Source organism: Erithacus rubecula (assembly GCF_903797595.1).
Source record: "Erithacus rubecula genome assembly, chromosome: 8".
NCBI lineage: Eukaryota > Metazoa > Chordata > Aves > Passeriformes > Muscicapidae > Erithacus > Erithacus rubecula.
This window is the reverse complement of record NC_136659.1, coordinates 13,500,133-13,516,911: the sequence shown is the minus strand read 5'-3', so window position 1 is coordinate 13,516,911 and position 16,779 is coordinate 13,500,133. Positions and strand designations below refer to the sequence as shown.

General features: G+C 44.6%; 1 protein-coding gene across 1 annotated transcript; it reads left to right on the top strand.

Moving 5' to 3' along the window:
• The first annotated feature begins 23 nt into the window (after positions 1-23).
• CYP20A1 (cytochrome P450 family 20 subfamily A member 1) lies at positions 24-15,395 on the top strand. Its single transcript, XM_079310939.1, has 13 exons — positions 24-158; positions 760-809; positions 895-1,061; positions 6,001-6,146; positions 6,763-6,930; positions 7,559-7,637; positions 9,263-9,378; positions 9,791-9,845; positions 11,263-11,383; positions 12,219-12,330; positions 12,947-13,011; positions 14,786-14,875; positions 15,042-15,395. The coding sequence occupies exons 1-13, from the start codon at positions 87-89 to the stop codon at positions 15,190-15,192; spliced, it is 1,392 nt and encodes a 463-aa protein (XP_079167065.1). The 5' UTR covers positions 24-86; the 3' UTR covers positions 15,193-15,395.
• The last annotated feature ends 1,384 nt before the right edge of the window (positions 15,396-16,779 follow it).

Genomic DNA, 16,779 nt, shown 5'->3' with positions numbered 1-16,779 from the left:
AGCCCAGCCCGGTCCGCCCCTTCCTGCCCCGCCGGCGGCCCCGGGGTGGGGCCGAGCCGCCGCCGCTCCTCCGCCCCGGCCTGACCATGCTGGACTTCGCCATCTTCGCCGTCACTTTCTTGCTCATCCTCGTGGGAGCCGTGCTCTACCTGTACCCGGTAATGCTGCCGGCGCTGGGGCGGGGGGCGCTCGGCCCGGCCCGGCCCGGCTCCCGCTGCAGCGGGGCTGAGGGCGAGCGGCCGCGGGGCCGAGCAGCCCCGGCCCGTCCCCCTGCTGTCGGGCGTGCCCCGGGCCGGTCCGTGCCCCGGGCCCGGGCGGGACGTGGCAGCGGCCTGCAGAGAAGCTGCCGGGCAGGGCGTTCCGGGCAGCGCAGCCCCGGCACTCCTCCTGCTGTGCGTGTCCGGGAGCGAGTCCCGCTTGCCAGAGGCGCGATCTGCTCGCCTTGCAGTTTTGCAGGCCTCCGGGACAAATCTGTGTGTGATCCTACATTGCAAACGTGACCCTTTAAATCTTTACGCAGACATCTTTCATCTAACCAGATGAGTAATCCTGGGTTAGCCAGTGGCACCAGGCACACACTTGAGGTTTATCGGCTTAGCAGGTTTAAAGCCAGCAGATGTAGCATATCCAGCTTCTGTTTCATGTTTGTAAGTAGTGTAGTAGTATTGGTGTGGAAAATTCACCTCTCCTGCTGGAAAGCTGTGGGACCTGTATAAAATCTGAAGCTCACGTAGACTGATGCATTTCCTTTTACTCTAGGCATCTAGGCAAGCATCAGGTATCCCTGGGCTAGCTCCAACTGATGAAAAGTAAGTGGTTTCTGTCTCCACATTCATTCAGTTCAGCATTGGCAGAGGATGCTGTTAATGACCAGATATCCTCTGTGTTTCTCAGGGATGGCAACCTGCCAGATATCATTGTCAGCAGCAGTTTGCATGAGTTTCTTGTGAACCTTCATGAGAAATATGGGCCACTGGTCTCCTTCTGGTTTGGAAGACGTCTTGTTGTCAGCCTCGGCTCCATTGATCTCCTGAAACAACATGTTAACCCCAACCGGTTGTGTAAGTGTCTTACTTTGTCTTTGAGTCCATTTGATCTGGCCTCCCTGGGCATCAAAGAAAGGGTGCCAAAGGAAGTTGGGGTTTCATTCTACATGGAAAGAAAATGAGACTTTGTAGCTGACATGGTGGTTCAGTTATGACTTTGGTCTTGTTTACTGGACTTGAGTATCTGTGACCAAGGGTTACTGCTGTCCAGTGGCCATCAAGAAATGGGTACACTTGTGTCTTTTACCATCTCTCTACAGGCAAACATTCAGGGAAAGCATCCTGCTCATTAGTCAGTTCATAGAGCAACATTAACATCCTCTAGCTGCTTGGCATACATTTTAATAGCAGTTTGAAATGCAGTTTAGGTGAGTAAACTTTGCTAAATTAAGTCTGAAAACAGATCTAGTTTATGATAACAGCCTTTTATGGTTCAACAAGGAGGTTTTTTGAACTGTTATTAGGAGAAGTTCTTTCCTTTCATGTTTCTTTTGGTGTGTGGAATTTTGTGGTGAAAACGTTTAGTGATCTTGCAGTCTTGGAAATGGTTGGTGGTGCTGGTAGCTGAGTTGATGGTCTTAGTCATGACAGAATATGTTAATTTATGGCCTAAGCCTCTTAGGTGGGCATTTTGCTTCTAAGGTTATCACACTCAATAAGTTAACTCAGCTGATGTTTGGATTTAATCTCTTGCTTTCCCAGTTATCTTTCAAGGTTGACTGAGGTGCTAGGTGCACACCTCTGACCTGATCCTGTAGGCTGTCTTTAGGCACAGGCAGATATCTCAGCTCACTTTATGCTGGGGTCATGAGGGGTAAGCTTCATGTACAGTTGCCTGACAGAATCAAAAAAAGAAATGGTGACAATCTGGGAAAGGAGTGGGAGTTAACAAGGATCAGCAAAACACAGTGGATGATGATGACACTCCAGAAGGTGGAAAACCACCCTGAAAGATCTGAATGCTCTCAAGTGTGTTTGGGGGAAATTAAGCAGTCACTTTCTCAGAGCTCAGAGGAGTGGTGACAGGCTCCTGCACATGCAAGTTCTCAAAAATGTTCTGAATTTGGGAGGATCTGCATATCAGAGAAAGAGAAATACAGTACCTGGACTTCAGTACAGGAAATTAGGTGACCCAGGCAGCTACAGACTATCCTAATATCCTGCTATGCCAAGGCCTAAACATATTTTTTTAAGGATATGGGATAAATAGGAAATGGATGTTGCACTTTGATAATTAGTTTTTTAGACAAGGAAAGTGATAAAACTGTGTTTATGTCAGGGATTCAGTTCAGAATTTGGTTGAATGCTGATAAATAGTGGTACTTGAAAGGGGGATCAAGACTGGATTGTCTTGCAGTGTTGGGGACATGAAATACTCCTTCTTATGTTAGTGTCCTACCCTGGTGGCATTATTCTGGAGCCCTTTGTTGGCAAAGGGCAGCACAGTGAGATGGATATCCCTGAGGGCTGGGATAGCAGAAACAGGAACTGGAGGAGAAAAAACGGGCTGCGTGAATTGCCTGTGGGATGATATGGCCGTGGAAAAAAAAGGACACATTGAGTCATGGATTTTCTGTAAAGAGAAGACTTTTCACAAAATGAGCATGAGTCAGACCCGGAGTCCTGTGTGTGGCTCTGACCTCTGTACTCAGGCATGATTATGAATAAAGCAAGTGTGAATAAAGGCTGCCAATGCTGTCAGAGAAGTGGGGAGCCTGTCGTGCAGGAGAGGCCAGGGAAGGTGTGTTCAGCCCAGCTGAAGAAAGAGCTTTTGAGAAGATCCTCATAAAGCCAACAAATCTGAGAAGGAGGGTTCTTACAGTCTCAGAGATGGAAGAGCAGCAATATTAGTTGTGTCACTGCTTTCCTTTTAGTACTGATGCTTGCCAGAAGTTCTCAAACTTTATTAAGTGTTGAGGAATCTTATAGGCTGTATTTCCTGAAGTGTTGAGGTATAATCAGTAGTAATTGAGTAGCTGTAGCAAAGCTCTTCCTGTACACTTTCTTGGTGAGTGGGAGTAGGGGTTGTAGTAGGTCTCAGCCACAAACTGGCTCTGGGCAGCTTGAAGTTTTGTTGGAGATGTGGTCATGCCCCTATCTCTTCTGTGCACACAGTGCTGTGGGTCAGGAGACAGCCCACAGTGGACTGCATTGTATCCAGCTCCTGACTCTTCAGCCCTCCTTGAAAACCCATGCCATGTTAGTCTTCCTCAGACATCTGGGGTGCCTGAGGCCACCATCCATATTCATGGATACCTGACATTTGGTTTCCAAGGCTGAGATACAGGGTTTGGCTCCAGGTATCATACAAAGGTTTCTCTCACCTCCTATGTGTGTCCCAGGTATAGCCAAACTTCTTGGAGACTGAGAGAGGTGCAGATAATGGATTTCTCATCAAAGCCTTGAATCTAGACTAATTGGATTCATAGTTACAAACATTTTCAGTGCCAGGAGACTCTTTTTCCTTAGGCTTCAAGCAGTGTTTGAAATTGGTATGTTTTCATGGCCTCTTAAAGCTTGGTTGAGATTAATTTGCAAGGAGAATTCAAAGGAAGTAAAACTTTGCAGCTGGTACTGGTGATTCCCCTGAGTGGCTCTGAGGAAGAAGTTCAGGCCTGCAGATGATGTGGATGTGAAGAGGGTGGACTGATGCAGGATTGCCAGGAGCAGAGAGTACAGAGACCAACTTGGAAAACTCACCTGAGTTGATGATGCATTTTGGATTGGGGCAATGAACCTTAAGCATACTAAATGCTGGAGATGGAGCTATGGGTCCTGACCTGTCTGAACAGGATTTCATTGCTGTTCTGTGAGCCTTTTACTGTGCAGGTCAGAGGTCCTTTCTATCTCTGATGTTCAGTTCTGCTTGATTTTAGTTAGATCTTTTCTCTGTATTTACTTGCAGTGGTGTCCAGGACAGCACTCTGAGGTTTTTGGGATGGGGAGATTGCCACATAAGTGAAAAGAGCAGCTGAAATTTTGATATGTGTTATTAAGAGGGCTGAAAATGTAACCCTGGAGATGTTTTCAAGACAAGGACAAAGGAGGAAGTCTGAGCAAGTGCTGGCAGAGCAGAGCTCTCTCCAGAGGCAGTTGGTGCCTTGTGGAGTCACTAGCCTCCCACAGCTGTGCAGAAATAGCCCCTTCCCAAGCAGCAGGAGGCAGAGCCAGCCCTCAGCAAAAGGGCAGCCTGGGCTCTGCAGCCCTGAGTGCACAGCACTGCATCAGTGGTGTGGGATTGCCAGTTTAGTCTTGGGACATTGGGAGAAAAAACCCAGAGCCCATGGCTAATCCAGCAGATTTCTTTCATGTGCAGCAGGAAAACTTAGCAGTTTCAGCAGGTGTTGCTTCTAAGCATCCTCCAGCCTCTCTAGATGCCTCTGCTTGCTGGATTTTCTGTGTGGGCTTTACCACCTGCCATGTGTCTTCCTGGCTACCCAATATTGTGCCTGGCTGTGCCAGTGCCAGTCAGCAGGGATCTGTGGCATGAATAGCAGCTCCATACAAAGTACCTTGGAGGAGGAATTATCAGCAGCAGCTAGAGGCACATAACAGTCTGCACCACGTGGAGAGCTGCAGGTACCATCTGCTCTGCCAAAAGACACATGCTCCTGCTCCTTGTCATTCAAAGTGGGAAAGAGGGTGAGATGCAGAGCTTAAAAACATTGGGAGGGAAAAAATGTGAGAGAAAAACATTTGGGAAAGATTACCATATTCATGCCTCTGGCCTCGTTAGCTCTTTTATGTCTTTAGTTAGTAAGTCCTCTGCAGGTGGGAGTTTTCTAAGTTTGCCTGGTAGTGTAATGAGGCCCCAGTCTCTGTGGGGAATCCTGGATAAATCCACAGCTGGTAAAGTCATATGTGTATGGCCCAGCCTTGATGTTTTCTGATGCCTCAGAGGTTTCAGTCTCCATCTGGGAGAAATAACAGACTGTGATAAACAGTGACAATATCCTTCTTGATAACCCTGATTGCTGCTTCTAAATAGTTTCTTAAAGACTCTGCCAGTTCCACAAGACATGCTAAAAGGTTTACAGAAAAGCAAAAACATATGCCATGCTGTATTACACAGTTTTGCATTGACACCTAATATCCTTCAGCAAATTTATTAAGTAGAGGTCCTTGGTAGTGAAATTCAGAGTTTAAAATCTCAGTGAAATGAGTCACAGATAGGGAAGTTATGTGGCTTTGTCTAGCTTGTGCACTGATGCAAGGGTCTGTGTGGAAGAATTGAAGATGGAAAGAAGGTGATTAGCAGTAGAAAGCTTTCTGTAGTTTAGTGGGGAGTGGTTTTCTGTAGGAGCTTCAGAGCTTCTGTGCAGGAGGCAGCTGTGGCAGACAGGTAGGTGCTAGTTTGGGAAGAGCACCTCAGCAGGAACTGAGTGCACACAAGAGAAATCATGCAGGAGCAGTAGGGTGTCAAGCAAGGGTTACTGGGTCTGTGGTGCAAGGGAAGGAGTGCTGAGAGGAGCCCCTGGCTAAGTCCATCATGTGAGCTGGTATGTCTTGAGTGCATAGCCACATTCAGGGCAGAAGGGCACACCAGATGTGAAGGGGAATGTGCTTGAAGAGACTGCAGGTCAGGCTGGAGGACAAGGGCAAGGACCTTGCCACACTCTTGTCACCACGTCAATGGCAGAACCAGCTGGGAACTGTCAAATGGGGAGCAAGCTCTGAAGGCATCATTACTAAAAAGTTACTTGCTAGAGCCAGCAGGCAATCTCTGTAGGGGGAGCTGATCACAGGGTGGCAGTCAGCCTGAGAGAAAGGACTTCACGAGGTACCAGCCCACACTGAGCAAGAGAAACTTGACACTCCAAAGAGACTGTTACAGGTGAAGGAGCCACAGCTTGCTTGCTGCCCAGAAGTAGCAGTACCTGATTAAAGAGGCTGCTGTTTTCATCAGCCCTGTGTAGTGTGACTTTTGAATGGTGTTTCTTCTATTTGCTTTCAGTGGATCCGTTTGAGACAATGCTGAAATCCCTCTTGAGGTACCAGTCCAGCCTGAATGGGGATACAGGAGAGAGCCACATGAGAAGAAAACTGTATGAGAACGGTGTGACCAAGTCCTTGCAAAGTAACTTTGCTCTCATCCAGAAGGTAACTGTCTTTGTACAGCAGAGAAGCCCTCTGTGGCTCACAGGGGAAGGTTTAGTGAGAGTGGTCACTAGGATAAAGGACCTGCACTCAAATTAGTGCTGGAGCTATAAGCATCTGAGATAGCAAACAGCCTCTGCCTTTCAGGGTGGGAGTATTTGCGTTCTCTTAGCTCCAGTGGGTTGTGGGAAGGGCTGAGCTTGCTTAATTTTTATACCAAGGTACTAGATGCACTTAAAGATACTGGAACACCTGGATTCCAGGTCTGTTTCCCAGAACAGGAGCAAGGAACCAGCTTTTGGGGCCACAGAGGGGTGATGTGGATTTAGTCCAGCAGACAGAATGTGATCTGTTTTCCTATTCTGGAGCTGTCTGTATTAAAGGGTTTCAGAGAGGAGGGTAGGGTTGCCTTGTTGGGGGAGAACCTTAAAAGAAGCAGAAGATTGGAAGCTAAAATGTTACTATTTTACAATGGAAAGAAACCTGGAAAGAATTTAGCATTATTCCATAGCCATGAAAGTGCGGTCTGCCTTAGGAAGTAGGTGGGAATGTATCCAGGATGTGTTTGGTAAATAGACTGCTGGTGTTACTGCTAACTAATGGTTCATTCCCTCTCAAGCTGTCAGAAGAGCTGCTGGCCAAATGGCTGTCTCTCCCTGAGGCACAGCATGTGCCCCTCTGCCAGCACATGCTGGGCTTTGCCATGAAGTCTGTCACACAGACAGCTATGGGCAGCAGCTTTGAAGATGACCGGGAAGTCATCCGATTCCGCAGGCACCATGATGCAGTAAGTGTCCCAAGGAGCCAGGAAATCTCCTGTTAAAATTTTCCAAACCAAAACCACAGAGCTTGTACTTGTCCCAAGCTGAAACTGTTAAAAAGATCCTACTGCTGATCCTGCTGTCATTAGTCTAAGATGTTTCTAAAGGATCCATGAGAATCAGGAACCCGGATCCAGTGGCATGGTCAGTGGGAGGTCTTTGGTATCTAAGTCAGTTAAACTCTGTTGGGACTGCCAGTGGAACTTCTCCTTTTCAAAGATATTCTGAAGGCTCTGTGGCATTGTGGAGAAAGGAAAATCTGAGGACATCTCAAGCTGTATGCACATGTGGGGATGTTAAATATGTTGGTCATGGGATGGGAAAGAAACAGTTCCATCTTCCTTGTAAGATTCCCATACATTTTTCCCTGTAGTTGTAATTACAGTTGTTTCATTTCAGCTTAATTCCAGCTATCACAGACATAGTTATGTCTGAAATGGGATGTGGTGTCCTAAAGAGAAGACCATTCCATATTGACAAGAAGTCTTAATTTTATTTGGTGTTTTCTTTTTCCTGAGTAGGGAAGAATAGAATAGTCCCAGCAGTCTTAGCCTATGGTGAGTGATGGTGCTGTTCTCTCTGTCCTTCTTCCAGATCTGGTCAGAGATTGGAAAAGGTTTTTTGGATGGGTCTCTTGACAAAAACATGACTAGGAAGAAGCACTATGAAGACGGTAGGTTTCTCCCAAAATTACAGTTTTCCTCCCACTCTGATAAAAACTTAGGAGTTAGCTAGCACGTGAAAGCCCACATGTGCCCAGTTATCTTGGCTTTTCTTCAGAGTTGCTCATCATACCATAAGCTACTAGGTGCATTGTACTTACTCTGACATTAGTTGCTTTGGAGTTGAGTGGCAAGCTGCCTTTATGTGAGAAGTTGTAGGACTAGAACTCTAGTTCCAGGTCTAGTTCTGGGGTCTGTCCAGTCTGGAGAGTGATAGAGGGGAAGAGTCAGGGTGTGCTTCCTCCCTTCCTGTTCTGTTCCCTAGTGTCCATTTTTGACCTCTCTTGGAGCAGCTGTGCTAGATGGGGACAGATGGAGCTCCTGGATTTGGCCTGTATGGGCATTCAAATGATGCACCATCTGGGGCCCGTACTGCCAGACAGTCACTCACAGGCTGGAGGACACCAGTACAGAGGTGCTGCTTTGTTGCATACACCATCAGATAGCCTCTGATGTGCTCTTACAAGATAACATGATTTTCAGGTCTGTTATTGTGGCACTTCTGTTTCTCATATATTTTACATAAATTATTTTAATTTTAGGCTGTCTTACCTTTTTTGTTCTTAATGATTAAACCATTTCAGTATTGATAGATAAGATGCTAAATTAAAGTAGATTGTATCTGGAACTAAAGTTTTGCTTGTAAATCCTCCAAACCCAGTGTTTCTTTCTTTATACTCCTGGGTCTGTGGGTTTCAGAGCCTGAGGACAACTTCTGCCCCAATTTAAATGGGTTCCTCCTGTGGTCACTCTCTTCCTGAGTTGTATGATGATGCATGAGGACACAATTTCATAAACTCCAGACAGTAAGCCTTGGTGTTTGAGTCTTGCTGGCCTTCCTACACAGAGAGGAGGAAGGAAGGAAGGTATTCTAAGATAAAGGAACTGAACTGGGCCTTCATAAATAGAGTTTCAGACCCAAATTCAGCTCCGTGTTTCTTGGATAGTCCTGATTAGGTAATTTAAACCAGACAGGCAATGGGGTTTAGGTCCCAACTCCCCCTGGTTCCCACAGCAGTCCCCCGGAGTTAGGCACTCACATATCTTCAAATATGTGGACTCTGTGCCAGAACCCTCCCACACTTCCCCCATTCCTCTGTCTGTCTTTGCAGACTCTTTCTTTAGCACAGAGTCATCCTCTTGCACTGTGCCTGTAGAAGCTTGGCCAAAGGGGCTCCCTCAATCCTGATGCTGTAATAATTGTAACTCTGCAGATCAGGTAACCAGAGTTACATGGCTCATACATGTTTTCATGGGGGCTGATGAAATACATTCTCTGATGGTTGTACAGCGTTATTTGTCTTTCCCTTATGTGATTTCAGCTCACAGAGTACATCTTGCTTATACCTCTAAGGATGGCTTTTTATAGGCAACCTGTGTTATTTGGCTCCTGCATTTTCAGCTAAATTTGGGATACTGCCTTCCAAACTGACAGTAACATGTAACAGAGGCTGCTTCTGTAAGTGAGCCCAGCAGGGACAGCTGGTCTGAAAATCTGCTTGGGGAGATGGATTTGCTTCTCTGCAGCACCAGGATGACCAGGTTTTAAAATAAACATTTGTTTTTTCTTCCAAAGCTCTGGTGGAGATGGAATCCATCATAAGGAAGGTAACAAAGGAGCGCCGAGGCAGATCATTCAACAGGCATGTCTTTATAGACACCTTGCTGCAGGGGAGCCTGAGTGACCAGCAGGTCTGTACAGCTGTTACCTCCTTACACAGTAATGGAGTTTTGCCAGATGGGCAATTCATTATATTGTAGCCTTTGATTAATATAAGTTTTTGCATCTTAGCTTAGATTCTTTCCCAAAGCAGGGCTTCTAGTTCATTTTTTCGACTCCTGCCATGTTTGATTGCATTCGACTTTGGAAGATTTCCTTGCCATTGCTTCATAGCTATTTTTATAAACCAGAAGTATGTTAATATTAAGCATGTCTCGTGCAACTCAAGTGGAAGTTCTAGAGAGTTCAGTTTAGGTCTTCTTGATGTATTTCCTGCTCTCTGCACTAAGGGGATTTAATGTGCTTGAGTGGAGAGTGTGCCACATCTTTTTTCTCTTTACAGTCTTATGAACTTCATTCTTTGAAGTAGATTTTCTTTTCCAGATTCTGGAAGATACAATGATTTTCTCTTTGGCAGGATGTGTAATGACTGCTAACTGTAAGTACAGTAACTGTATGTAACTTCCCATCCTTACACTCAGCTGCCAAAAGCTGTGTGATGTCATGAGACTTAGTCATGGCTAATAAAAAATTGTATTAATCATTCTTTTTCCTGAGCTACAGACATATAGAAGAAGCTAATTTTTACATCAGACTGTTGGCACAACCTCATAGTTAGTGAGCTGAACCTAAGCTGTGTTTGACAGCCTTTCCAGTCTTATGGTGAACCTTAGAATTTCTCCCCATTGCTTTTTGCCTCCATTCTTAACACCAGATAACTGATGCTAAATTTGATGAAAAAACACCAAAATAAATAAGCCACAAAGATCATGTTGCAAAATAGGTTCAGGCATATAAGAAGACAGTTAAGAGTGCTAGCATCTGTCTGAGTGCTTTGAATTTCTGGAGGATAGGTGTTTTCCATGTATGGAGGACTTTCAGAGAAGCTACTCTAGGGTTTATGCAAAGACTGTTAAAACTTCCAAACAAATAAAAATACAAACTGAAGTTGTGTAAAATACCTTATGATAAAGGGGTGATTATCTGGTGTTGTACCTCAGCCAGTGGGGCTGGGACTTCGAAGAAAACCTCCAGGATGCATCTAGGTGTTAAAGAATGTAGGAAGTAAATCAGATAACTACGGTAATACTCTCTGCAGAGAATATCCTCTCCAGGTACTCCAGGAAGACTGCAATTTTAAGGGGCTTGAATCACATGGATTCAGGGAATCACAAAATGTTCTGAGTTGGAAGGGACACACAAGGATCATCAAGTCCAAGATTCCAGATAGTTCTCATGAATAGACATTTTTGAGAGCTAGAAACATTTCCTTGTAGCTTTAGGGAAACTGCATCCTACACACTTATTTCTTATGCAAGGTTTTTTTTCTCACTAGTGAAGATAATCTCAAGTACTTCAAAAAGTAGATGTAGGGGGACAAGTGCTTGCCAACATCTGCAGAGAGCTCCCTTCAGGAGCCCTAGGCATTGGCTGGCTGGAGCACTTGCTTAGATGTGCAAGGGAAGACCTCTAAATAAGAGAATTTTCCAAAGCTTTGAACAAACCAGTCTTTCATTTGCATGGTTGGTGTAGTAGCCCTGATTCCCCAGGGTTTGTTGGGCTGTGTAGTTCCTTTGCCAGAGCTGTAGGCCTGTGTGCTTTAGTGTCCTACACAGCTCCCTAAGCTCCTCATAGCATCAGAAAGAGAATTTTAGCTTGCAGGGCCTCTTGTTACACAGGAATTCAGCCTCTCTTCTTACCATTGAATACAAAATCAGCACAGCCTGCTGTGAACAGAGGTCACCTTCTTTTTTAGGCCAAAAAGTAATGCTGAAAATACAGGAAATAAGAAAACTGAATGCTATTTGTAAATTATTGAATTTTCTGGGTCCAGTCTTTCTTGATTCCTTCCTCAGTGTGTACCTGGGCAGTCTATTTCCTGACAACCTCAGAAGATGTTCAGCAGAATCTCTACAAGGAGATGGACCGTGTTCTGGGGAAGGGACCAATTACACATGAGAAAATTGGGCAGCTCAGGTGGGTCCTGTAGAGGGAATGCAGAGGAAGGCTGTGTCATATGGTGGAGACAGGAAATTTCCTGTGGAGTCTGATGCCAAGCCTGCACTAGGCCAGGAGAAGGCATCCTAAAGCTACTCACTCCCTTTTTTTTCTTTCTGGAAGTGATCAAACCACAGGATGACTTGCAATGCAGAGAGAATCTGCTGGCACACCAGACACAAGGACCAAGGTGTTCACTTGAGGATGTCTGTAGGAAACCCTTTAGGTTCATCAGCAGAGGAAAAGCACAGAATCAGTGCCCTGGTTGCCAGGCAAAAATTTTTGCTCACTGTCTTGTTTAGTTTCTGTCCTAGTTTTCCAGAAGCAGTAGAAGTAATCAGTCATTTTCGTAGTTGAATATAGAGATACTTAAAGAGAAAGCACAGACCACTCTTCTTTTCAAAGGGCTGCAAGTAATGATGACTGGTCAACAGTGTGGCTTTATGTTTTCTGCATTTGTTTTGTTGGTGCAACCAGGTGCATTTGGACTAGTGTTAGGGTTTCAGTAAGGGAATATCGAGTGTGTGGTTTTCTTGCTGCTCTTTATGAGTGAGAGGTACAGGAAAAGGGCTGGTGTGTTTATGTATTTTAGCATATTTAGTTTGGTTTAAAATCTGAAAGAAGAGGGATTCTGATAACCTTCTGTGAAAGCTGTTAATGAGATTTAATGCTTTTGCAAAGATGTTGGAACTCCTTGCCAGAAAAAAAAAGAAGTGCCTCTAAATAGAGCAGTTGACTCCACTCTGCTTGCTGCCACAAGGATGTGGCAAACTTCTCTCTGAGAATGGCACTAACCAAGGGCTGCTGGTTGCAGGTACTGTCGGCAGGTGCTGTGTGAGACAGTGCGGACAGCCAAGCTCACTCCCATTGCTGCACAGCTGCAGGAGCTGGAGGGCAGAGTCGACCAACATACCGTCCCCAAAGAGGTAGGGCAGTGCTGGGAGCACCAGGCCACTCTCCTTTCCTCTAGGGGAATGTCCTGTTACCTCTTCTTCCAGACCAGGGCAGAGGCAGGAAGACCATTTCTTCTGATGGAGTTGACCCTGAGCAGGTGCTCTGTCATCTGAAAGTACAGTTCAGCTCAAAGTTTGCCTGCAGTTCCTCTGTGGGAGAGGCTTTACCAAATTCATGTTCTCTTGCTGAGCAGATTTGCTTCTGCTTCTGGGTCCACCAGGGATGAGTAAGCTTTTGAAGGGGCCTATGGACTATGCATAAAATTATTCAGGCTTCATCATATCACTCATCATACCACCTTCCCTTCCAGAGAGTAAAATAATCCATAGCTACATCTCAGCAAGTGTAGAAAAATGGAGTCACATCCTTTGTAACCACCTCCAATTGCAGCATGATTCTTAGAAATTAAAATCCTAATGCCTAATCTGGGCATGGATTATGAAAATCTGTAGGTGAATACTGCATAATTTTCTTTTTAATCCACCTAAATATAAGTAGTCTACAGAACAATCTTCATCCAGAAGAGCTGTCAAGAGCTGTCTAATTGTGCATTTCCTTCTGCAGTGACGTGTTTAATTCTCTTTGCAGACACTTGTGCTTTATGCTCTTGGTGTGATGCTGCAGGATAGTTCATCTTGGCCATCACCATACAAGTATGTATAATCGACTTTAATTGCAACTAATTCCTTTGCTTGGTTAAATTAGATCTTACAGCACAGCCTTCTGTGCTGCAGGGCCTGCCTTAAGCAGATTCTGGAGATGAAAGAGAGTCTATAAGAAAATCAGTTTATGAAGGTCTGGGTTTGTTTGTCTCCATGGACATGGGTTTAGAACAATTAAAGTCAGGTTCTTCTGATGTTCCAGTCTGTGTGTGTGCATGTATGTGTTAGGGTTTAATAAAAACTTTCTTGTGCATATATACAGAGCTTCCCTAGCTAATGCTGGTGACTTCTGTTAAAGGTTTTCTATGAAACAGTGACTTGAATGGCTTTGGAATCACTGCTTGTCATCATGAAACGATGCAAGGGAAGAAATGTCAGTCTGAAGTTGTGGGTTTTTAGGGTGAAGGGAAATGCTACCTTGATATTCTGGTCTGTCTGTGAAAACTGAAGTGGATCTAGGCCAGTATTTTGGAGATTAAAGAAAAAAATCGTTGTAGCTTCCTGTGGCCTCCAGGTGGCAAATATATAACCTGTATCTGATTTACTTCACTTGGGCTTCAAGAAATGTGGGTCAGTTATTCTGAACAGAGAGAACAGACAGCTGAGATTTAGAAGAAAGAATAGAGCCTTTACAACAGCACTTGTCCTCTCCTGCAATTGCACCCTTTAGAAAGGGGTCAGGCAGTGATGCACCAGTTTATGAGCATCTTGTCAGGGATTGCCTCCCAAGGTAGGTCACAACTGTGTTCAGGTTTGCTGAAGCCCCATGGTACCAACAGTGAGGACTGCTATGAACATTGTGTGTTTGTTTCAGGAAGGCTGGGGTTGAGGTTTAGCTTGAGGTAGATGAAGATTTCCATGATAGAAGTAGGAGACCAGCTCTGTGTGATCCTTTCACCCACCTACCGTACAAAACCACTGTTTGCCCTTCCTGCTTTTTTGTTAGGCAGCTGCATTTTCTCTCCTATTACAAAACTTGTAATTTTCATTTTAATTCAGGGGAGATGTAATTTTGATGCTCTTTTTCCTAAGTATCAGCACTCACATACCCTTTCACCTTGTTAGAAGCTTGGATGCTTGGATGTTTAAGCAGGGAAATGAAGGCTTGAAGTATTTAGCAGAAAGGTTTAAAAGAACAGTCTTCTGTCCATCCAATTTTATGTTTGGAGGGGGGTTAATATTTAAATGGAATGTTATTTTATTAGTTTCCCTTGTTTTAACTCACGCCAGCCCTGGATAATTATTTTCTCCCAGCCTCTAATATCCTAAAGCTGGAAACCACTTTTCTCACTTGTATGAGTCACTGGCTTCCCTCCCCCAGCACATACACATACACACACCAGCTGCTTGAAGAGAAGGGTGAGGGGCAAGGAGAAAAGGGAAATATTTTTGGAAGTGAAAAAGGAAGGGACTCAGAGGGGCAGAGAGAGCGGGAGAGAGACAAATGAGATTGCATGTGCCCTGGAGAGGAATAGAGGGCAGGTAACAGCATCAGCTCAGCTGTGTACTGCACATTAATTCCAGCCCTGTCTCATACTACCTCAGTTTGTCAGCATTTTGACCAAGATGGGACACAGCTGACCAGCTGGGAACATTGATGGAATGCAGTTGCCTTCATACATTTGTGAAGAATGATCCAGAGAGAACAAATTAATGAGATTCTCCATTTCATTTCCAGTTTTTTACTTGTGTGTGTGTGTGCATGTTTGTGGGGAAAGGATGCTCTGCCTGCTCAGAAAACCCTAATGTGTTTAATCTTTTATAGGTTTGACCCAGACAGATTCAGTGAGGAACTAGCCATGAAAAACCTCTCCTTGCTGGGTTTCTCAGGAAGCCAGGAGTGCCCAGAGTTGAGGTGAGCATAGAGAAGGAAGTCTTAGTCAGTCTCTGTGGCAGATAGGAGAGAAGGTGCTTCCAGCATCTTGGTGTTACTTCTAGGACAACTGTCCAAGCTGTTGTCCTTTGGCAAATTGACATCAGAGCAAGGTTTTAATTTTTTTTTCTCCTGATTCTTCTCTCAGGTTTGCCTATATGGTGGCCACAGTTCTGCTGAGTGTCCTGGTAAGGAAACTGCATCTCCACCCAGTGAAAGGACAAGTCATGGAAGCAAAATATGAACTGGTAACCTCACCAAAGGAGGAAGCCTGGATAACAGTGTCTAAGAGAAGCTAAGAGCAAGCAAAACAAGGGGTCAAAAGTGCCAGCAGTGAAGTTCTGAGCAGGGGTCTTAACGAGAATCATACTGGCACCATGTTTACTCAGCCAAGGAATTTTATATCCCGATTTTTTTACCTTCCATATTCTTATCCTCGTGCCTATCTTTGGTACTTTCTCTAATTCAACCAGTAGTCATATTAAAGTAGATTTAATCTATATGTCTTTTTTATATTTGCTTTTGGAACTCTGGCTAAACCTTTGCAAAGGAAGCAACAGACCTTGCAGTGTTGTATGTATGAAATACAGGGTGTCAGCTAGTCAAAGACAAGAGCTCTGGTTAACCCATTCTCTTTCCAATAGCAACCAGAGCTGGGTAGGAGTGCTCCTCTTATCCAGTGGAATGCTTTTTCCTGAATCCTAGCTAAATAAGACCTTGGAGATACAAGGACAAAGCCTTTCTCTATATATAGGTATTTTTATTCAAAGTGTCTTTCCCTCCCTTGAGCTATATCTGTCAGGAGGAGCAGATATATCCTGTGAGAAGTATGTGTGAGTGTGAGAAAGAGAGAAATAAAATGGGTGGGAATTGCACCACTAGTTCTCATGCTGTGTAATCTTGCCGTGCTCTGGGGTTGCATGAAAAAGGATAACTGAGAAATGCTAGTAAACCAAGAGGAATAAAATTGGTTTGGCCCTGAGAAAACAGGGGCATCAGTAATAATATAATGAAATGGAATAAAACCACAGAACAAAGCCCCAAGAAATGGAGTCTCTATCCTGACAATTCTGAGGGCAATGTCTAATCTAATCAACATCAGAAATTGACAGATGCTTGCAATTTATTCAGCACTGGGTTAGCATGAGACTGGTCATGCAAATACTGGAGAGTGCTGATTTAATAGAGCTCTAGATTAATGTTGTACTTAATAACTTAAAAGCCTTTCAAAAAAATCCTTTCCTCATCCAAAATGTGTGTTTGGCAAAGAAGCACTGAATGCTGCATGTTCACATGCTTTTTCCTGCTTCTTCCTTTCTTTTTTGCCAATCATAGGACAGCTCCATTCAAAGCTCCATTGAATGGTTTGCAAGGCAGGAACCTCCTACCTCATTATCACATTGGAGTAATTTCCATCTGACTTACTGGTTCACATTGTGGTTCTTCCCTTTTTTCTCTTACATTTTTCTCCTTATCTTATCTTTATAAATCTTTTCTCCATACACCTGACTTCTCTGTTAGCTCCAGTTCCTATCCCCTTCCCACCCAGCAGCTGTGAGGTGGTAGGTGAGGGTTTCTCAGCCTGCAGCTGTGTCTGCTTAAGCTGTGCACAGCTGCCTGTGCACCACAGAGCAGGCCAAGAGCATGTGCCTCCCATTAGAGCTACATTTTACTGCTTGTGCAGACAGAGTACATCTAACTGCTAACTGCAGTTCTTATTTCTACAGATGTTGATATTTTCACCAGTACATTACAGGTCAGGAAATCTGCTGCTCTTTTAAAATGTTTTTGCTCTTGCCTGAGGTGTGCCAGCCTGAATGCAATCCTGTCAGCTCTTACAGGGTTAACAGCTGATGCATCCTCTGTGGGCATTCTGCTCTTGGGTT

What these genes read in the sequence shown, in the direction of transcription:
- CYP20A1 (XM_079310939.1), top strand. Translation starts at nt 87, where the DNA reads ATGCTGGACTTCGCCATCTTCGCCGTCACTTTCTTGCTCATCCTCGTG. An exon ending in CCGTGCTCTACCTGTACCCG is followed by an intron (nt 159 to 759) that starts GTAATGCTGCCG and finishes CTTTTACTCTAG; the next exon opens with GCATCTAGGCAAGCATCAGG. An exon ending in AACATACCGTCCCCAAAGAG is followed by an intron (nt 12,331 to 12,946) that starts GTAGGGCAGTGC and finishes TTCTCTTTGCAG; the next exon opens with ACACTTGTGCTTTATGCTCT.